The 24,113-nt window shown below is 40.3% G+C and overlaps 1 protein-coding gene across 1 annotated transcript in view; it reads left to right on the top strand.

Annotated features, from left to right (window-relative positions):
• LOC124788647 (heparan sulfate 2-O-sulfotransferase pipe) overlaps nucleotides 1-17,391 on the top strand; it is a 278,514-nt gene extending 261,123 nt beyond the window's left edge. Inside the window, exon 9 of the mRNA XM_047255922.1 lies at nucleotides 14,409-17,391. Within this exon, the coding sequence (XP_047111878.1) occupies nucleotides 14,409-14,575 (167 nt within the window). The 3' untranslated portion in view covers nucleotides 14,576-17,391. The remainder of the gene's footprint in view (nucleotides 1-14,408) is intronic.
• The last annotated feature ends 6,722 nt before the right edge of the window (nucleotides 17,392-24,113 follow it).

Here is a 24,113-nt window from a genome sequence, read left to right as displayed (position 1 = left end):
ACTCGAAAAAATCGACCTGTGACCATGAATCTTTGTATTTGTCTTTCACATCGACTCGCTAATGCGATACATTTTTCCCAACGATGGGTCACGTGGTGCAAACTTTGCTTGTGGAAGCCTGCACTTCCGGCTGTTCGGGTAGAATTCCACCTCGAAAATCACCTCGCCGTTATTCTGGAAGTGCCTGCCACGCAGTGGTTTCTTCATCCAAGGAAAGGGATAGAAGTTACCGAGTACCATGTTAGGAAAATACGGGAATGCGACAAATTTCGAAATTCTAAAGAAGCGGTAGTAGCAGTATTTTCACTCATCCGTAGATCACATTTGCAAGAATACTAGACATGTCTTGGTATTACAATTTAAGAACAATGGAAATAACGTAATACAAGTACTTACGGATCGAGTTCAAGGATGGGACAGATGGTCGGCCTTGGCCTTATTGTATGAACCATACCGGCATTTGCTTGAAGTGATTTAGAGAAATCACGGAAAACTTAACCTACCTACCACAAAGTGGTAACGCATCCGATACGTCTCGTCTGTTTTCGTTTGCACAGAAAACAGCGCTAGTGTGTGTTATGTGTGTAAACCAAATGAACCTGATTTATAAGAAGAAAACTGTTTTTTATCTAAGTGTCATCAACGACACGGTCATGTGACATGTGTCCTGAAATTCCACCTTGTTGTCGGAAGGTTAAATCAGGATGGCCGGATGAAAATTGGAAGCTCCAGTCTCTTTAAAACTGTGCTACATCATTCAGTTTATCCCATGTGTACAATACCGATTTCTAAAGAGGTTATTTTAATAATGTAACAGGCTAGTGCTACACTGTTCATTCAGTTCTCACTCTAAGTCAGTGCACACACGCTGATTCATAAAGTAACACTACATACACTATTAGCTGACGTCAGGGCCAAAGCAACGAAGTATCGTTTCCCCTGTGTGTGCCGCAGCTAGTCATTTGCTAGCCTGAAAAATTGAGTCAGCATCCGTCCATAATTAGTGAGATGTTGATGGCTTCCCAAGTTTCTCCGGAAAAAAGAAGGAAAAAACATCGTGTGACAGTATTATGTGAAATGACAGACGTTTTATTGGAATTATTAGTCTTATGTGTCAAATTTTTTAACAACCCCTACTCAGTTTTATCTAAAAGTAACCCGTCACTCTACAGAATATAATGCTTAACAGCTTCTTTTTAAGTGGCTTGTTTTAGTAATGTCTTTAAGAGAAGCAGCGTGTATGACTGTCATGTGCAGAACGAGCTGGACCGTTGCCGTAGATCATAAGCACACCTTCAGACAGCTTCTCGCGACAGTGCGTCTTGACAGCCTCCCATAACCTCGATAGGAGATTTTAGTAGCATGTTCATGTGACAGATTTCTCCTTTCGAGCATAATCTGTTAGCATCACGTCATGGCAGTCCAAAAAACACTCAGCATCATCTTGGCTGATGACGGTTGCCTCTTCGCCCTTTTTCAACGGTGGTAACTCCACTCGTTTCAACTGGTTCTTTTGCTCCGTTTTCTCGGAGTCACAGTAACGGTACTCGTCCACGTAGATTAGGCGCTTAAGGATTTGGATTGGCTTGACAGAGCTGCAAAAACTCCGCTTTGCAAGATGACTAAAACTGATCTATGGCTTTTTCCATAACTGCCTCAATTATGACACGCCGGGCTTCGAAAACCAGCGCCTCCTCTTCTCTCATGATTCCCGATTCTTCGCAAATGGTGTGCTAACATCGTTTTTCGTCATTAAGACTTATCTGACCACACAGGAAACGTCTGCGCTGTCAACTGTGCCGTATGAGGGTATATTGTTGCAGTCCAGTCACACTAGCCTGCTTGGATAAATGTAGCATTGTTGCCTTTGTCAAGAGATTTCATTGTGTACCTGCACTGCAAGCACATACCCGCAAATAAACAAAAAAGTTGATTACGTAGCTTTACTTTTTCGAAACGATAATTAAAAATTTATGACTGCCCCCCCCCCCCCTGTCTTCTTATTCGTTCGAACTTGTCTACTGTAGTCAAGCCTTGACTTCGTTCTACAATTTTAACCCCCCCGCCCCCGTTCCACAAATGAACAATTCCTTGATGTCTCACGATGTGACCTGCCAATCAACTCTTTCTCTTAGGAAAGTTGCGGCATAAATTTCCTTCCTCTTCGATTCGATTCATTACCTCTTCATTATTTCGATTTTCTCATCTAATCTTCAGCATTTTTCTATAGTACCGCTTTTGAATAGCTTATATTGTCTTCCGAAAATAGGGGGTACAGCAGAAATCCCCGGATCACACATGACATAAGGAGTTTAACTAAATGCAAAGGCAAATTATAAAAAAAAGGAAATGAAGCAGGAAAGGTCAATACAAACATCTAAAACTCAGACTGGTGGGAAATGCAAATTGGCAAAGCAGGTATGGGTAGAGGAGAAATGCTAAACTGTGAAGTATGAATGTCTATAGAAATGATGTAAATTTGAAGACGACCTTATGGAAATGCAGGAGGAAGTAGCTGAGGATGAGGTAAGAGGTACGATGGCGTGAGAATAATTTAGCTGCCTATTTACTCCAGTCATACAAAGTAGGCGATAACCCGCCAGGATAGGCGTACCGGCCAGCCTGGATGTGGTTTTTAGGCGGTTTCCCACATCCTACTAGATGAATACCGGGCTGGTCCCCACGTCCCGCCTCAGTTACACGACTCGCAGACATTTGAAACACATTCACACTCTTTCAAGATTTACACTAGTAGCAGACAGCTAGGGTACACTACTTCCGTCCCAGGGGGCAGGAAGGGCATTCGGCCATCCCTTAACTTAACCATGTCAAATCCGTCCTTAACCCTGCCGACCCTGCGTCCAATACGGGATAAAGGCAGTAGCGAAAGAAAGAATACTAAGTAGGCGATAAGACAAACAGTTTTAACGTGTAACAAACATTCGAAGACCTTAAATTTTGACGATGGTCATAGATGAGGCTCTCGAATTCTTTCTGTAGTTGGTAGTCAGCATTGCGTTCCGTATTTGTAATTGACTTTTGTCGTGTCTTTAGCTTTCATTGCTGTTTTATAAAGTACATCATCTTAAATTTTTAAGCTCTGTGATCGTTCCTTTCTTTTCAAAATTTTCACATGTTCCACCAAGTCATTCGCTTGAATTTTATTTTACCAAGGGTTGTTTAGGAACCGTAAATACCTTTGAAAATGACTCGAAAGTCAATGACCACCGTAAGGAGGCAACAGATATCATACTTCCGGAAAGAGAGCAACATACCGTTGAGAATGAAGTTCATAAGGATAATTATAACTGTGGCTAGTAATTGCATCCTGCTGTGCACTGTGCGAATTTCAACGAATTACCGCTGTGCTGTCGCAGGTAATTAAAATAATGCTGCAAACAAACTGTAACCGTTGCGGAAAACCAAGCAGTCTGAAAATTTTTAACCTTGTCTGTTATCTGAAGGGCAATTGAATTGACTTCATTACTTCCACTTCATTTAAGCACCAGTTGCGAATTATGTCGTAAATTCACTAGGAACATCGGTTTTACGTAAAACCAAAGTTTTTTTCCTGAGGAGACTTTTTTTTTCTTATTCACTATGGAACTGACTGGTGACTTTGTGACCACGAACGTAACACAGCAAAACAATTGCAACATTAGACCTCACTTTTTCAGGCAGGTTCGTCATTTTCCAGCAATAGAATCCACGTTTATTTGATTCAGCATTCTCGGCAGGTGGTATGATCTCGAAACAGACAGACAGTATAAGGGTTGAATATGAAAGAGAGAGTCCTGAGCAGACTATCCTGTATGTGGCCCATTAGTATCATATTAGAGTGTCGCACCAGAACTATGGACTGCAGCATTTTATCCACACAATGATGGCTTGCGTTCTGATGCAACTAACAAGGAGATGTAGCCTATTGTGCGTCACGCAGTTGGATAAAATTTCGCACAGAAGTCGATCAGAGGGAAACTACCCATATTCTGGGTTTTAACTCAATAATTCAGTTTTGTAGAAAATCTGTGCATCAGCTGTAATGACTGTACCCTCCCGTTAAGCAGATTCCGTGGAATAGAGGTGAATGTGTCTTGCTCCGGATATGCGGATTCAGATTCAAATCCCTACATGAAATATTTTTAACAAAAAAAAAAAACAACGTTTCAGTATCATGGTTTTATTCATTTATGTGGAAGAACTAATGCGAGTCATTCATTTGCTTTGTTGCTGCTTTCACAAGTTCCAGCCGAACCATTTCGAAATGCAAAACGTGCGGGTGGAATTAGTTCATGGTATAACGCAGTTTTTTGTTTTATTCACAACTTCAGATTCGTGGTACCGGTATATAATGATTTCGTGAAATCAATATTAACTGCTAATTAAATAAAAGTTCGTCAGTATTTACAATTTCTTCCGTATGAAATGAATTAATCTAGTTAAGATATTTAAATGCTGATTCCTCAGTGATAAACAATATTACACATTCAAAAAATCGTCAAAATTGACTTGAATGAAACCCCACCATTGGCCCACATGAACTGATCGCCAAGTGTTTATTTGGGAAATGTAGATTTTTCTGCGTAGATTTTCTCAAAAACGTCGAAGAGTTGAACGAAAAGCTGGAATAGGTGCAATTTCTTTTACTCAAAACGATTATCAGTGCGACATTTCGTTCAAATCTGACACGATTGGAGAAATTCTCTTTTGAGATACCAGTACGACTGTATGAGACAATGCTCCCATCTCTTGTACCTCTTCTGAACTGGAAAAGCCGGCCGGAGTGGCCGAGCGGTTCTAGGCGCTACAGTCTGGAACCGCGCGACCGCTACGGTCGCAGGTTCGAATCCTGCCTCGGGCATGGATGTGTGTGATGTCCTTAAGTTAGTTAGGTTTAAGTAGTTCTAAGTTCTAGGGGACTGATGACCTCAGCAGTTAAATCCCATAGTGCTCAGAGCCATTTTTTGAACTGGAAAATGTACTACAATACTGGGAAATTTCAATTCTTCAGTGGCAATTACTGAATTGCTGTGATGGTCAGCAGATCTTTAATTACGACATGGTCATCATCTTTCAGGAAAGAAATGTTTCTTCACTTTACTACGTGCTTCTCCCAATGTAAACGGAGTAGCTGACATTCCAGTTCATAGGAAGGACGAAACCATCGTGGATCCACCACCTCGGCCCGTACTGTAATCGTGATCGCACACACGCAAGTTCCAGCAAGTGCCTGTATATTACACAGATCGACTGGGAACGCAAACATGCTTGCCGCACGATCTTACACTCCTCTCAAGTTGAGGTCTGTCTTGTTAGTAAGATCTCTATAAGGACTATAATCGCGTCCCAGTTCTTAACACCACCACATGGTATGGTCACAGTGAGTTTGCTGAAATGTCAGTCATACGTTGTCTTCAGTCGGATGATAAGACTCTTTCGATTCACATCCACGCTTTCTATCTGCCACTGTCCACTATACATCTACGTGACCACTTTGCAATTCACGCTTAAGCGTTTGGCAGAGGATTCATAGAACCACTTTCGAACTGTTGCTTAACATCGAGCGATCGTTGCATTCGTCGGCCGTAGATGTATTACCGTTGTGATATTATCAACGATTCCAGTAGGTAATGCGTTGTCACTCCTGACATACTTATTCACTGATACCGCATCGACCTGCAACACCTTCAACAGGAAGAAACTTTATTGAACAGCTATTTCGAAAATAGCTAACAGATTTCGAAATCCACAAAAATTATTTCATAACATACACGTAATAGAGATGCTAGGAAAACTGTTGCTTATTTTCAAATCTTATATCCAAATACGTATTTTAAACAGGTACCACATTATAAAGTGGAACATTTCTTGAAACATTACATACAGTATTTCAAACTTCTACAACATGATAAAGTGAAACATTTCTTGAAAACTTACATGCAGGTATGCTACGTGATTAAACATCGCCACACATGAGAAAGTATTATAGCGTCAAATGGAACCGTCTACTGTACAGAGATGTCCAGAGGTATAACTCACTTCCTGAGTAATTTCATCGTTTTTATAGGCACAAATTTCGTTGCAAGTGATTGTAGTCAGCGTGGCACTTCTTCAATCAAAAACATTCCCTTTCATACAGTTATTCTGTAACACACAGCGTAAGCAATGTGATATGGGTGAATGGAGGCGACCGTCCAGGTTGTGAACAGAAACTACTGTGTCATTTTCAACAATTGGCTCTCAGGTAAGACAGCCACGCCACGAAAAGCGATACATTCTTGTTACGAAAGATAGCCCCAGAACATGGCTTCTTTCAGAAGACTAGATGAGTCATTGTTCATACTACTGCACCTATTTCCCAACCAACTTTCTATCAATGACTGCACGTTGTGGTGTTTCTTTTTTTTTCGATGACTAGCATTAAAAAAATTTCTGCAAAAGGTTAAAAAATATCACGATGTGTCCTACGTGCTGGCATTTGGGCATGCAAAACGGATAAGTCAGTTTAATCTGCAAAAGAGGTTATGGCCAGATTATATAGAACGCAAAAGCGATTCTTCTTACTGATTACCTTCGAAAGGCTGTGCTCAGTTAGGTGGGATGCGACTGGATAGGCGACAGGATTTTCATACTTTCCATTTTCTTTAGCTTTTGCTTAATCTCTGGTGTCTTCATTACCTCTCCTCGCATGTCACGTATCCATTACTACAATAAAAGATCTGATACTTGCACTATGCACAACACTAAATCTCTCTCCATCTCCTTCTCCATTTCATCTGACTCTGGAAGAGACTAAACCAAGCTGCTTTCAAAAGGAGATTAAAACTTTACCTGTTATCTTCGACGTAGACTCTTTCTCGACTAGCTATCCAACTGCGAACCAGTATCTCTGCCACATTGTTTATGCTGTGCGTGCGTGCTATACCCATTTCCGTTTTCTGTCCTCCGTTTCCTTTACTAACATTGCCCTATTAGTTCTCGCTCTTCTCCAGACCAGCAAATATCTTTTCCAGATTTGATTCCTTCTTAACCGCTGTCAAACATTTCTATTAGATGTCATTACTCTTTTTCGGAAAAAAATGTTATGGGAAGATTACTTAACACAGTGTTAGTCTGACTTTACTAAAATACCAAACTTCCATTCATCTAGATCTACATCACACTCCGCAAACCACGTAACGGTGGGCGGCAGGGGTTATTTCTGGTACCACTAACTGATCACCTTTCCATCTTCCAATCGCGAATGTGGCGTTGGGATAATGATTGTCGGTAACCGCTGTATTAGCTCTAATTTCTCGAATTTTCTCGTCGTGATCTTGGCCGTGAGATGTATGTAGAAGGAAGTAACATGTTGCTCGACTCTTTGCGAAAAGTCTTCTAGCGAAATTTCAATAGTAAACCTCGCTGTGATGCACAACGCCTCTCTTGTAACGTGTGCCACTGGAGCTTGTTGAGCACCTCTGTAACGCTCTCGCACCGACTAAGAGATCCAGGGACGAAACACACCTCCTCGTTGGATCTTCTCCATCTCTTCTGTCAGTCCTACCACGAAAGGATCCCATGCTGATGAACAGGATTCAAGAATCGGTCAGACAAGCGCCTTACAAGTAACTTCCTTCGTGGATGAGTTGCATTTCATTCAGGTTCCTCCCGTGAAATTGCCGGCCATCTGCTTTTCCTACTATTAGTTTATGTGGTCATTCTACTCAAGGTCGCTCTGGATAATTACTCCTAGATATTTTAAGGTACATACTGTTTTCAGCAGGTCGTCATCAATACTGCAGTTGATGTTCCATTTACACACATCAAAAAAAGTTTTGCATCATCCCGGTTCCCAGAGCTCCTGAAGACAGACATTAACTGTGGGTATTGTATCACAGACACAGTCCTTTTGAGATGTCACTAGACCCGCCCAAAGAGATAAACAACCATGCATCAACCTCTTAGACGGAGGGGGTCCGACAGCCGATCAGTTCCAGTCATTCCACGAGGAAGGAGGTACACAGCGGTTCGATCGCGTCCGCATTGATGCTTTGTGTCAGGAAGGGGTCTCAACAAGAGAAGTGTCCAGACGTCTCAGAGTGAACCAAAGCGATGTCGCTTTGGCATGGAGGAAATGCAGAGAGACAGGAACTGTCGATGACATGCCTCGCTCAGGCCGCCCAAGGACTACTACTGCAGTAGATGACCGCTACCTACGGATTATGAGTCGGAGGAACCTTAAAAGCAATACCACCATGTTGAATAATGCTTTTCGTGCAGCCACAGGACGTTGTGGTATGACTCAAACTGTGCGCGATAGGCTGAATGATGCGGCTCTTCACTCCCGACGTCAATGGCGAAGTCCATCTTTGCAACCACGACATCATGCAGCGTGGTACAGATGGGCCCAACAACATGCCGAATGGACCGCTCAGGACTGGCATCACGTTCTCTTCACCGACGAGTGTCGCATATGCCTTTAACCAGACAATCGTCGGAGACGTGTCTGAAGGCAACCCGGTCAGGCTGAACGTCTTAGACACATTGTCCACCGAGTGCAGCAAGGTGGAGGTTTCCTGCTGTTTTGGGGTGGCATTACGTGGGGCCGACGCACGCCGCTGGTGGTCATGGAAGGCGCCATAACGGCTATACGATATGTGAATGCCATCCTCCGACCGATAGTGAAACCATATCGGTAGCATAATGGCGAGGCAGTCGTCTTCATGGACGACAATTCGCGCCCCTATCGTGCACATCTTGTGAATGACTTCCTTCAGGATAACGACATCGCTCGACAACAGTGACCAGCATGTTCTCCAGACATGAACCCTATCGAGCATGCCTGGGATAGACTGGAAAGGGCTGTTTATGACGACGTGACCCATCAACCACTTTGAGGGATCTACGCCGAATCGCCGTTGAGGTGTGGGACAATCTGGACCAACAGTGCCTTGATGGACTTGTGGATAGTATGCCACGACGAATACAGGCATGCGCCAATGCAAGAGGATACCCAGTAGCACATCCTCTTGCACGTGCTACTGGGCATTAGAGGTACTGGTGTGTACAGCAATTTGGGCCACCATCTCTGAAGGTCTAGCTGTAAGGAGGTACAACATGCAATGTGTGGTTTTCATGAGCAATAAAGAGGGCGGAAATGATGTTTAAGTCGATCTCTATCCCAATTTTCTGTACAGGTTCCGGAACTGTCGGAACCGAGGTGATGCAAAACTTTTTTTGATGTGTGTATTTACGTTCAGTGTCAATTGCCAGAGCCTACATCGTATATCAATCCTCTGCAGGCCATTCGGCAAATCGATACTGTCTCCTGCCTGGCGTTGCTATTTTCCTATAGACAACCACATCATCTGCAAACAGTATTTAAAGGGATTCCGACGCATTCTACTAGATTATTTATACACACTGTAAATAGTAACTTCCTTGGGCTACTCCGGAAATTGCCTTTACATCTGTCGATTCTGTTCCGTTAAGGACGACTTGTTGGGTTTCACAGGCTAGACGAAAAATGTGGTCCGATAATGATAAGCTCTTGCGGGACGGTGTCAAATGCCTTCCTGAAGTCAAGGAACACGGCGCCAGCCTCAGCTTCGTTGTCTACAGCGCAATGGATCTCATGGAAGAACAGTTTCGCAAGATCTCCGCTTGCATAATCCATTTTGATTGTTATAGAGGAGGTTTTCAGCCTCCAAAAAGTCATAATTCTTGAGCATAAAACTTGTTACATAATTGTACAATAGATTGACGTAAAATGATATAGGTCTATAATTATGTGCATCTGACCTACGACTGTTCTCGAAAACGGAATAACTTGAGCCTTTTTCCAGTCGCTAGGTATCCTTATTTGCTTCATCGATCTATGATAAACTGCTGCTAAAAGGGAAGCAAGTTCTTTCTCATAGGTATCTCATCCAGTCCTGTTGCCTTTCCACTACTAAGCGATTGTAGTTCCATTTCTACTCCGCGATCAGTTATCGCAATATCTGCCATTTCGGCGTTCGTACGACGACAGAGGGAGCGTATAACAGTCTTCGGCGATGAAACAATTTCAGAAGACCGAATTTAGTATTTCGGCATTCTCTCTGTTATCTTCCGTTTCCGTGCCTGTATGGTCACTGAGTGACTGAATAGACGTTTTCGAAGAGCTTACTGATTTTTACATATGACCAAAACATCTCAGTGTTTTTACTCAGATCGGTTGACAAAATTTTGCTGTCAAAGATTGAACGCTTCTCTCATATTCTCCTTGTGCTCAATTTCGCGTCGTTCAACTTTTCTCAGCTAGGTTTTGATTTATCTTGAAATGGTGATGAAGATCTCTTTGTTTACGTAGCAGTTTTTTAACACCGCTATTAAACCACAGTGGGCGTTTCGCATCCTTTAAGACCTTGCTCGGAACGGTGCTTTTGAATTTTTTTCATTTTTGCTCCACATCTTTGTCCTCAACACTGAGTATTTACTGTTGATCAATCAGATATTATACAATTTGTATCGTGTCACTCGAGCTAAGCAAATTCAAGCTGAACATTAATAAAACCGGCAAACTGCAGGGACGGATTCCTGACTGAAAACGAAAGAAAAAAGATCCTATGAACAAGTGTCTGGAAATGGACAGTGAGCGTGCAACAACAACAAATCGTCCCGGAACACAGTACAGACCTTTATCGTACCCATGTCACAACAGATTTTGGCTTCCATGGGACGCAGTGCACGCATTCACAAATAGCACCATGGATTGCCGCACTCTTTCGCAGGTTCCGGTCTCTCTCCGGATAGCGTCACAGACATCACAGGCACGCTGGTGAAGGGTCTGCACACAATGCTTTGCAGATGCTCCCAGAGGTAAAAATCCAGAGAGTTTAAGTCCCATCATCTAGCAGACCACGCTACAGGGCCTCCGCTTTCTACACAACATCCGAGGAAGATGATGTTGAAGTGCTGGCGAACCGTAATGCGGAAGTGGAGTGCTACTCTATCATGCAGAAACCACATAACCTGTGGTATCGGTAAAGGCACATTCTCAACGAGCCTCGGCAGAGTATTCAGCAGGAATAATAACCAGTCCGAGTATGTGGTCGCCAATAATCCCTGCCCGCACATTGGTGCTGAACCGATGCTGATGAGAAGCCCGATGACTGTAGCCCACATATTGATGATATCGGTTCTGGTAAAAGTTGCTTTGTCTGTAAAGAGGACTGATGACAGAAATCCCATAACTATGTTGGTCTCGTGCATAAACCATCTATAAAATCCTTCCTGTAGAGGGAAATCCTTTGCTGATAATCTTTGCACTCGTTGCAGGTGACAGGGATAGTAGCGGTTGTCATGTAGGATACGCATAATCGCACTTTGGCTTACAGTATGTTGGCAGGCCACTTCCTTGGAACTTCTACTAGGATTGTAGCCCCATGGAATTAATCTGGGCAAAGGGTTAAGGCTATATGGGAGAAAAAAAAAAAAACAAAACATTCAAGATAACGTACACGGAATCTCTTGTGCATGAGGGGAAAGAAAATATCCCACCTATAACGTGGGCACAGTCTGTGTGGCATGCTGAGAAGCTTCAGAAAGAAGAATTTGACAGGGAACTGCTGAGGGATATAAGCCTTTAATCTATCATCGTAAATTTACAATCATATTGTTCGGAAACAGACTCAAATAGAAGTTACGATGGTATTACGATGTAGACCTTGGAACAAAGTAATCATATTTCTTAGTTTTAAAGACTCGCGCTTTAAACAACATGTTTGTCAACTTATCAGTTGCATACACAATAATTAGAACTTCCTAGCCTTTTTGTTTAGGACTTTGTATCCTTTGAATTATGCAGAGTGTAATGTTCAACATATTGCCCAAACATAAGTTAAGCTATATATGAAGGTAGTATCTGTTCCCGAAAGAACAGATACCATTGATGACCGTGCAGCTTCTCTAGAATGAAAACCCTAGCTGCAACCAGGCGCTGATACACATAATTGGGGACATGTTGAAAATGTGTGCCCCGACCAGGACTCGAACCCAGGATCTCCTGCTTACATGGCAGACGCTCTATCCATCTGAGCCACCGAGGTCACAGAGGATAGTGCCCCTGCAGGGACTTATCCCTTGCACGCTCCCTGTGAGATCCACATTCCCAACATGTCCACACCACTACATTCGTGGTGTGCCTAATATGTTTACCCATCACACTCATTAGAAGTTAAGCTTATCCCACCATGTTGTATGATCTAATAACATGAGAGAATGCAACTGGATAAATTCGTCAGAAGTCTGACATTTCCACACGTAAGCCCCTATCATTTGCAAGGCACGAACTAGATGATGCCCTGAAATGACAGTATAACTCTTACTTGTCGAAGTATTGGTGGTTTTCGATGTTATGGGTCAGCATTACCTGGAGTTATTCGGATGATGGTTAACTGTTTGCTTGTTCAATGGATTATAAATGCAGTCTCTCATTGTAATGTCTAACGAGTTAGTTTACACTCATAATGCCCATTTACAGCGAAAAACATGACAACTTACTGACCATTTTTACGATAGTCTTTTACATTAGTCTCTTCTACCACTAATTCTTTTTTACGCACAGTGATTACACTTAACTATAGCCAAACACATCCACGCACACGACTTACACATTTTTAAAAATTCTGTTGAGTATAAGTGGTTGTCAAGTAAATATGATTATTTTGGTTTGTGCTCGAAGGTAATTTTGTTATGTATTAAATTTTTACTTATAATACGGTTCAAATCGCAATAAATGATAATTATTGCAAGCAGCTTCAATGATCTTGTCATTAGACAATTGTCATTTTGAGAAAAATTGTACTTCATGTCTCCACAAAGCTGCGTCAGCTGTTCGCGACTCCCGGTGTCGTGAAGAGTAAATCTGTGGAGCAGTGGACGCAACATCGTCAAGATGTGAACTAATATTTCTCTTATGACAATTGATCGAAATTAGTTTTAATATCCACTATTCCCTTCATAGATTTGAACGTATAATGCGATGTACCATAGGCAAACGAGACTGATGTTGTTCGCAGCAACGCAGTTCGCCACGTGGACTTTTCCCGCTCTTTGCTACCCCGCATGCGCGTTTCGCATTCCCTCACGCTTCCTTTCAGCTCCGCCTGTATGCGCGCAAACCCCGTCCTACGTGACGCGGGCTATAGTCAGGTTGTGGTTGATTTTGGGAGATTTTCCATAGTCACCTTGTTGTATACTGGCCCCAACTTACACTTCAGCCAATCAACCCAAAAAATGTAGCTTACAAAATACACTTTGCTCAGCTTTAGTTAAGCCAGTTTAAATGAAAGAAATAGAAATCATGAAAATAATATAATAAATCCTTTAACACGATCAGCTACCAAATTATGTGGACAAACAAAGTATCATCAGAGTGGAAAAAGTGTTTTTGTATTTATTTATTCTCTGTTTCTCCACTTCGAGGAACTTCATTCTGACATATCTTGCTGGTTACTTTTGAAGATATTCAACAGAATTTTCTCAGTCGTTCCATATTAAATTTTAGATTTTTAACTTTCACTGGCAATCTAACATTAATAGAATGTGAATAGTCTGTCTGTGAATATTTTCTAGATACATTTTAGCTCGTTGGATACCATGTATTTAATCATATGAGAATTTAAGGCTGTTGAAATAAAATGGTGGCACGCATATTTGTGCTAATAATATTAAAGTTGTGCTTTGGATGTGCTACTGAAATATGCTTATTCTTTAGATATCAAAATAATCTTGAGACATCAAAGTAATGTACAGTAGTGGATGACTATCAGCTGTCAGAGAATAAGCAAGTTTTGTTACATCCTGTTAGCATTAGTTTTTAGGCAGAAGACGTTTTCAAACTTACCGAATCAATTATATAATAAAATCGAACAAGTGCGTAACTTTTGATTGCATTGACTAAGAAGCTTAATTTTTTTTACATCGCCAAAAAACCGCAGACCTTAGTATTTGGCATAATCTCCAACTCGACACTTCAAACCGTTTTTGAGAAAAAGTGATCATCACAGACGGAGGAACAGACAGAGAGACTGACAACAAAATGTTCCCACAGGAGTTCAGTTTTTACCGCTTGAGGTACGGAACCGTAAGATATGCCAGTTCTATAATCTTACTCTTTCCCGAATAAGTCTATGGGGAAGCCCATGGCTACGCCATTTTGTTTTGCCTCGTTTAGTGACGAACTGCGGTACCGTGATACAAGGATTGCAATGTGTATCAAGACTGCAGACATGTACCTCCAAACAATTACACAACTTTATTTTTTCGAGGTGATAAATAAAAATTTGTGACAACCCCTCGTACATCCTGTCGCCAGATTTTGATAGCTGTTTATTACCGCAAACCTTTATTTCTACGGCTTCCATTTTGAAAACATGTTGCAGGTGAGATGGAGCGTTTCATCCGCATAAATCGCAACATGTTCAAACCGCCGGTGCGCGAGGAGGTGAAGGATTTGGTGCGCGCCAACTTCACGCGCGAGACGGAGTTCTACCAGTTCTGCAGGCAGCGGCTGCACCGCCAGCTGCTCGCGCTGCGCCTCCCCTCCTGACGGGCCGGCTTCCCCCACCACCGCCACCGACGCCGCCCCCCGCCAACGCCACGGGTCGCCGAGCGCCGCCTGCGGGGGGGCGCCCGGAGCCAGCCTCAAGACTGATCTGCCGCTCGTGGACTGTGCCTCCCTCCCATGCACGTGTGTCCAGGCACACGGTCTGACTTCTTCCGCTGTGCGGATTTCATTCAACGTTCATGTATCCATTAAAGTGACGTCGGTGTGTCCAGATCACCCAGAGACAGTGTGTACCATAGCAGTGTGCTCGTAACAAACGTGTGCAGAGAGAAAACGAGAATACTCCACAATGTGAAATCTTCACCTATATTCCGTACGCTACCTTGCACTGTGTGGTGGGGGGCACTTCTAGTGTCACTATCACATGCTTAATTATTCTTGAGACATAGACTCTTGAAATTTCAATAGTAAACTTCTCCATAATGAACAAATCCTCTCTGGTGGTGTCTACCACTGCAGTTTGTTGAGCATCTTCATAATTCTCTCGCACTTACAATCGTAACAAAACATGCCACACACTGTTTGATATTCCCCCTGACCCTCCCCCCACACTCTCCTATTAATCCAGCTTGTTAAATGTCCCAAACTTACAAGCAATACTCAAAACACAGTCACTTGTTTTGTAGATAAATTACATTTCCTTGGGATTCTTCCAATGACTGTCAGCTTGACATCTGCTCCAGTTTTGTGATCATTCCACTTTAGGTCACTCCAGATGGTTACTGCTTCTATGATTTATGACCAATATTTTAATCCAAAAGTAATGGACCTCTTCACCTACTTATGCACAATAGATGTAACATTTAATTACATTCAGAATCAACTGCTGTCCCCACACCAGTTATTAATTCTCTGCAAGTATTTCTGGATTTCTCTGCAATTTTTGGGTGTTGCAGTCTTCCTGCAGATGACAGTGTTGACCAAAACCAGCCTCACAGAGATTATGATATTATCCACTAGACCATTTAGACACATTGCAAATAGTAACAGCTTTATAATGCTCACTTGGAGTACTCGTGAAATTATTTTTATGCACACTGATTTTGTCTCATTAAGAACAATGTACCGAGTTCTGTATCTGAGGAACTCCAAAATGCCATCACAAATCTAATCCAGTACTCAGTAAGCTCATATTTCGGTCATTAATTGATAGTGCAGGACTTCTCCAATTGTTCTTTCTGCTGACTGCCAGTTCTGGGGCCATTTTTTCAGACTGGGAAGGGGGGGAGGGGGGTACTGTTTCCACTTTTGGTTCTCTCTTTACAAGCTGATATACTCAGAACACTACCGCTATCAATTACTCATGCAATTTGTTATTTCCTTTGTCACCCACAATAAAATCTACAATGGCAAAATAACCATCAGTGTATCTGCACTAGAAGAAAAATCAACATGAAATTTTTAGTGTTTATCAATGTGTTCATAGCCATCATTTACACTGTTGGCTAGTGCATCACATCATATACTGCCCCTTGCTATTGGCATTGCCCCATCAATAGCCTCATGAGTTGCACACCACTCTTAATGAATGTCCATATTGATAACCAACTGCATATTTTTTATCTTCATTGTTCTTAAATGTGTACTGTTGTATCTACTTCATTGGTAACTTACAGTATCTTGTACAAGCAAATGAAACATGATACTGATTGACAACAATGTAAAAAGTGCTGGTTTTGGTATCTGGTATCTACCTACATGTTTTCAATAGCAATGTGGCAAGGAATAAAAGCACCACAATTCCTCCTATGTAATAGGTTAAAGATAGTGATAGTTCTATCATTCAGCAGCCTTTAGGTAAGGTGATAAATCAGTGCAGTTGCTTATCTTCACAGACTTCTTAGAGTGCAAGAAAGCATTAGTAAAGGCTTTTCTGGAAACAAAATAGGAGTGAAAAAGTCCTACTGATCAAGGCTGTTTATTGAGCCAGAGCCCCAACCTGGAAACTTGCCTTTTGCAAGCAATGCTCTTAATCAACTGAACTATCTCAGCACAACCTACAACTTCATATCCACAATTCTATTTTTAGTGAACACATAAAAAACAAATTCATAAAGCCTTGTTCTCAAATTTTCAACCCCAGCGTATTTATAATTATTTGCAATACAATGAACTTCTGTGCAGCATTAATCATGTGAAAGAAATAATTAAGAGGCAATGCTAAAGCATCAGGAAAGAAATATACAACTGCCATAAGGAGTTCAATTGTCTCACTGAAGACTATCAGCATTTCAGACACTAGTTTCATGGAAATGATAAATAAAGGCATTCCAAAATAAATGAATATGTTAAGTACTGTATCTTCTACTGGTTATAATTTGTTTGACCACACTGCATTATTAGTGTTAACAGACATCAATTGAATGTTGTTTAAGTATATAAAGACACCTATATCACTATAACTTTCATTACTCTAAGATCTTTCAGAAACTCAGCAAAGATGCTCATACCAAAATGAAGATACACAGTGTGTGAAATAAAGTTGTTGACTATCTTTTCTGTATATGTATTCATGTCCACATGATGAATGGCAGAGGAACAAACAGAAAATGATAAATAATTCAATGTACTTGTGATCTTTCGTACTGATAAGAAAATGTGCCGAACAAATTGATGACAGGATTTACACAATATCAAAAACCAATACATATTGTGCACAAGAAGACAAATATATTCATTGTTGAAGTTATGGGTAGTAATGGTCACTATAAAATTCATAACATTCCATTATTCAACATATTCACAAAACAATGCCTACATTTCATTGATGAGAAATTATCCATTGTTTTTTTAACAAAGAAGAGAAAGTTTGTAAATTATCATAAATGTATTTTTTAGAAACAAAATAAATTTTTTAAGAAAAAGTCTCATTAATTGGTTTTTAAGATTTTGGTGTTTTAACTTCACAAACTCTTTTAATGCTACATGAAAGTATTGAAAGAATAGTGCTGCATACTCTCTCATCCATTCCTTCCAGACTATGAGACAGGCTATCAAAGTATGACAAAATGGCACAAGTACACAAAATATTCCAACAGAAAATATTCACTCATGAAGGTTTGGAATAACAACAAAGAAGGAATGAAAATCTCATAGGTGTTGCTATCACTCCTTAAATCACAGGGAAATCCAGATTTCAAGCACTCAGTATGATACATCACAGAACCACAGATCATAACTCAGGCAAAAAAAAAAAAAAAAAAAAATAATATACAGTTAGTCTCTACTTTAAGAAACTGAACTCGTTTCTGAGATGGATCAGGTTTAACAACCAGTCCAGCAACATTTTTATAGGATTTTTGAAAGTCATTTCTGGTGAAATCTGCAAATATTATTTTGGAAAGGCATGGACTAATATCTTCCCTTTGCCCAACAGATCTAAGCTACAGTACCATCTCCTATGGCTTTGCTGACAGTTGTACAAGAAGACTGATATTAACTCTGTAGCAGTATGTACTACATCAAAAACACTTTGTCTGCAAATGCAGAATAATCAATTTGCCAGAAAGAATGTTTTCATAACTGAGAGAAAACTGTTAATTTAATTTCAGGACACTCATGTACATCCTGAGCACACAGAAGTTATGGTGACAGCCATAGTTTTTACCTTAGCACTGCTGCATATCCCAATGGTCCTATATAAGTCAGTTAGTTTTACATCTCATCTACATCTGTACCCATATCTGCATCTACATACATACTCTGCAGGCCACCATATATGGTGCATGGTAAAGGGTATTTTGTAACACTGCTAATCATTTTCCATCCTGTTCCACATATAAATAGAGTGAGGGAAAGACAACTGTCTATGTGCCTCCATACAAGCCATAATTCCTCTTATCTTACTTGCATGGTCCTTACTAGGAATGTACATTGGAAGCATAGAATTGTTCAGCAGTCAGCTTCAAATGCCAGTTCTCCAAATTTTCTCAACAGCTTTCAGCATAAAGAATGTTGCATTCCTTCCAGGGATTTCCATTTGAGTTCACAAAGTATCCCCGTTAAACCCAAATTCTGACAAAACATACCAGTAACAAATCCATCAGGGTCATTCCATGTCAAGTAGCCTAAGGGTCCCCACCTGACCATCTCCCAATTTCAATGAAATTTTTTCAGGATGTACATATAGACCTTACATGAAGCACTGCCAAATTACAGCTTCACAAGTAGCATGGTGAGGCCACTAGTCACCTTTTCGTAAAGGCTCATTTTTTGACACTGCAACTGAAACGAATAAATGATCAACTTTGTTTTACCATTGTTAGGGATCTAAGAGACCTGTCATGCTGAAACTTTGTAATCCTGTTCAACTTTTTAAGTACAATAGCTTAGTTGTATTACAAAAGGTCAGACTATCGTAAATTCATCATAGTGTGCTATCAAAGTGGCTCATAAATCTTGTCGTATCAAAGTTTGGCTATACTTTATTGCCTTGAGAGTAACTTTCTGAAGCTGATACTTTAATCATCTGCAGCCTGCCAGCGTGTCATAAAGCTCTACAAGTGGCACCCAGATTGCTCAAATAATAACTGAGTTATCGAAGTTCGAAGTGTGCTAAAAAATTTAATCAGTCAATTTTGGCTCACTTTCTAAAGTCATACCTCAAAAGGGATCACTCAGATTTGATTTTTCTCAGCACCATTGAAAAGAGCTCACCTGTTTGATCAGAAAAAGTTATTTTTATTTTGGAGACTTTGCATTTAAGAACAAATAAACTTATATTTTCATTACATAACATTTCTTGAAATTGCAACTTAAATGAATAAGTGATCAATTTTGACTTACCATTACTCAGGATCTAAGAGACCTGTCATGCTGAAACTTTGTGATCCTGTTCAACTTTTTGGGTACAATATCTTAGATGTAAAATGAAAGGTCAGACTATGGTAAATTCACCATAGTGTGCTATCAAAGTGGCCCATAAATCTTGTCATACCAAATAAACTTACATTTATATTACATTAAAAAACGTAACTCTTTCAGTAGATACAAGGCAATAAAGTACAGTCAGAATTTGGTATGACAAGATTTATGAGCCACTTTGATAGCACACTATGATGAATTTACCATAGTTTGACCTTTTGTACTACAACCAAGTTATTGTACCCAAAACGTTGAACAGGATCACAAAGTTTCAGCCCGACAGGTCTCTTAGATCCTGAACAATGGCAAAACAAAGTTGATCATTTATTCATTTCAGTCGCAAGGTCAAAAAACAAGCCTTTACAAAAAGGCGGCTAGTGCCCCCCCCCCCCCCCCCCATACTACTTATGAAGCTGTAATTTGGCAGTGCTTTGAGTAAGGTCTATATGTACATCCGGTAAAAATTTCATCACAATTGGAGATGGTTGAGTGGGGAGCATGTCTAAATTTAGGCCACTTAACATGGAATGACCCATAAGCATGTTTCTGAATTGCTTTGTTGTCTTCCTTCAATCCAAACCAGTTAGGATCCCAAACACTTGAGCAGTAGACAAGAATGGGTCGCTCTGCTGTTCTATGGAGTCTCCTTTATGGATGAACCACAATTTCCTAGAACTCTCCCAATAAACTGAAAAACATAAGCCTTCCCCATTGCCATCCTTATGCAATCACTCTATTTCATATCACAAAATATATTTATTTAAAAAAGTAGTTAAAACTTGGTTGATTCCTTCCTACAAGACAGTCTCCACTACTTCCAATCTGACTGCACAAGCATAGATTTGATGTGGTTTAAATTCAAAGAAATAATATCAACAGCAATTCAGAGATGTTTACCAAATAAATTAATAAGAGATAGGACTGATCCACCAGGGTACATAGAAGAGGCCAGAGCATTGGTGAAGCAGCAATGAAAAAAGGATGCCAAATTTAAAACAATACAACTTCCCCAACATTGACAAAATTTTACAGAAACTCAAAATTGAGTGAAATACTTTTAACAGCTTGTTCAACAAAACCCTGCCTCACAACCTGGCAGAAAACCAAGAGAGATTCTTGTCATATATAAAGTACACCAGCAGCAAGGAGCAGTCAATACTTTCACTGCACTGCACTGGAAATACTGTTGATGACTGTGCCACTAAAGCAGAGTTACTAAACACAGTTTCTGAAATTTCTTCACCAAACAAGATCTAGTAAATATTTCAGAATTTGAATCAAGAACAGTTGCCAATGTGTGTAACTTGAAAGTAGCTTAAATAACTTAATGTCTCCAATCCAGACTGTATGCCAGTTAAGTTTCTTTCACAGTATGTGGATACAGTAGCTCCATACTTAGCTACCATACACAATTGCTAGCAGCCGGCCGCAATGGCCGAGCGGTTCTAGGTGCTTCAGTCTGGAACCACACGACTGCTACGGTCATAGTTTCGAATCCTGCCTTGGGCATGGATGTGTGTGATGTCCTTAGGTTAGTTAGGTTTAAGTAGTTCTAAGTTCTAGGGGACTGATGACCTCAGATGTTAAGTCCCATAGTGCTCAGAGCCACAACTGCTAGCTCCATAGAATGATCTGTATCTAAAGACTGGAAAGTTGCATGAATAATACAGATACTCAAGAAAGGAAATAGGAGTAATCTGCTGAATTACAGACCCATATCGCTAAAGGCAGTTTGCAGGAGGGTTTCAAAAAATCTACTGTGTTCAAACATAATGAATTACCTTGAAAAAAACAACTTATTGACAAATGGCCAACATGGATTCAGAAAATCTCATTCTTATTAAACACACCTAGCTCTTTATTTTACACAAAGTAATGAGTGCTATTGATGGGGGATCTCAAATTGATTACATATTTTTAGGTTTTCAGAGGGCTTTTCACACATTCTAATCAAATTGCTTGCCTACAGAGCATGGTCTCAGTTGTGGGACTAGATGTATGATTTCCTACCAGAAAGGTAGGTTGGAGTAGCTGCTGGCAGACACAGAGTAAAACACAAGTGATATCTAGTATTCCCAAGGGAAGTGTTATAGGTCCTCTGCTGTTCCTGATCTATATAAATTATTTAAGATACAGTTTCGGCAGCCCTCTTAGATTTTTACAGATTATGCTGTCATTTACCATCTTGTAAAATCATTGATGAGCAAAACCAGCTCCAAACTGATTTAGATAAGATATGTGTATAATGCAAAAAGTGGCAGCTGACTCTAAATAATGAAAAGAGTGAAGTCATTACTAAAAGGAATCCACTAAATTTTGGTTATGAAATAAATTGCACAGATCTAAAGGATGTGAATACAACTAACTGCCTAGGAATTTTAATTACAAATAACTTTAATTGGAAAGATGACATACATAATTTTGTGAGGAAAGTGTAAAAAAACAAACTGTGATTTATTGGCAGAACAGTTAGAAGATGGAAAAGGTCTACTAAAAAGACTAGATACACTACATTTCTCCAACCTCTCCTGGATTATTGCAGTGTGGTGTGGGATCTCCATCAGGTAGGACTGAAGAGGGACATTAAAAAAGTTCAAAGAAGGGCAACTTATTTCTTATTATTTTGAAATAGGGGAGGGAATGCTATGGATATGATTTGCAAATTGGGGTGGCAATCATTAAAACAAAGGCATTTTTCATTGTGGCAGAATCTCCTCATGAAATTTCAAACAAAAACTTTCTCAACCAAATGTGAAAATATTTACTCAGGGAGCAAGGAAAGATTTAAGTGTTTGGTTTTCCCACGCACTGTTCAGTAGTGGAATGTTAAAGAAATAACGTGAAGATGATAAAATGAACCCAGTGCCAGGTACTTAAGTGTGAATTGCAGAGTAATTATGTATATGTAGATGTACTAATATACATTAACTTACTCACTACTCTGGCAGCAGTGTACTTGCATGGGGCATTTCGTGTGTGTTTTTTTTTTTTTTTTTTTTTTTTTTTTTTTTTTTTTTTTAAGACTAGGTGGTAGTTTGAGGTCCTCTGGTGAATGCTTGCCGGTCAGTATCCAGAGAGCAAAATCAGACCATGTGCACAGTACATATACTTTGAATGACAAAATTTTAACAGTAAATTGTCAAAATACACCCTAAGAAAAAAATATGCCATGAAGGTATTATCTGAATGGGACAAATATCAGCAGATAAGATGTATATATGCAGATATACAATTGATTACAATTTCAGAAAATTTGAATGGTTTATTCAAAAGAAATAGCTTCACAGATTGAGCAAGTCAATAATGTGTTGATCCGTCTCTGGTCCTTACTCAAGCAGTTATTTGGCCTGACATTGACAGACATAATTTTTGGATGTCCTCCTGAGGTATATCATGTCAAATTCTGTCCAACTGGCTTGTTAGATTGTAAATCCTGGACTGGTTGGAGGTACATGCCCGCAATGCTCTCTGTCCATTGGGGCTAAATTTGAAGTGCGACTCATCACTGACGCCAATTCAATTACACTCAATGAGATTCCAGACTGAAATGTGCCTCGAGATGCCATGGACAGCAGTTGGATACCAACCCGTCAGTCACCACCATACAACCCAACATCCAGGAGTGACAATTTTGGGTGCCATTTATTTTCACGGCAAGATCCCTTTGGTTGTCATCCACCATACCCCTACAGCACAAGGGTGCATCGACAATTTTCTATGCCCCCTTTCGTTGCCCTACATGGAAAGCCATCCTGGTCTTAAATTTCAGTAAGGTAATTCCTGCCCGCACATGGCGAGAATTTCTACAGTTTTTCTTCATGCTTGCCAAATCCTACCTCGGCCAGCAAGGTTGCTGGACCTCTCGTCAACTGAGAACATTTTGAGTGTTATGGGCAAGGCCCTCCAACCAGCTTGGGATTCTGACAGTCTAACACACCAGTTGGACAGAATTTGGCTTGATATACCTTAGAAGTGCATCCAATAAGTCTTATCAATCAATCCCAAGCCAAATAACTGCTTGTGTAAGAGCCAGAGATGGAATAACATGTTACTGACTCACTAAATTTATGAAGCTCTTTCTCTTGAATAAATCATCTGATTTTTCTGAAATTGTAGCTATTTTTCTGTCTGAAAATGACATCTTCTGATTTCTACCCCATTCAGATAATTCCTTCATGAATCAGTTTCTTCTTTTTTTAATGCGTCCTTGGCAAAGTTCCTAAATTTACTGCCCATCAGGAAAGTTATTGTGTTCAAATTATTCTTGGAACCAAAATCTGGCTCAAACCAGTAGTAGAAAGCTCTGAAATATTTAGCAGGACGTGGAACATGCATGAAAAAAGCAAATTAGATGCCGTAGGAGGGGAGGTGTTTATTGCAGTTTGCAAAAATATTGTGTCTAATAAAGACAAAATTGAGTCTAACTTAGATGTTATCTGGAGATGTATAATAGAGCTAGGTGAAGTCAAGGTAATTACAGGCTGTTTATATTGGCCACCTGATAACACCATGATGATTTTAGAGTCATTTAAATAAATTCAATGTTCAGTAGTGAAGAAATACCCAGATCATGCAATGTTAGTTGAAGGCGACTTTAACCTACTGAGTATAACTGGGGTACCTGTGGATTTTATCACAGGTGGTGGAGACAAGCAGT

Source organism: Schistocerca piceifrons, chromosome 3 (genome assembly GCF_021461385.2).
Source record: "Schistocerca piceifrons isolate TAMUIC-IGC-003096 chromosome 3, iqSchPice1.1, whole genome shotgun sequence".
NCBI classification, from domain to species: Eukaryota; Metazoa; Arthropoda; class Insecta; order Orthoptera; family Acrididae; genus Schistocerca; species Schistocerca piceifrons.
The sequence above is the reverse complement of the archived record's forward strand: the minus strand, read 5'-3'. Positions and strand labels throughout refer to the sequence as shown.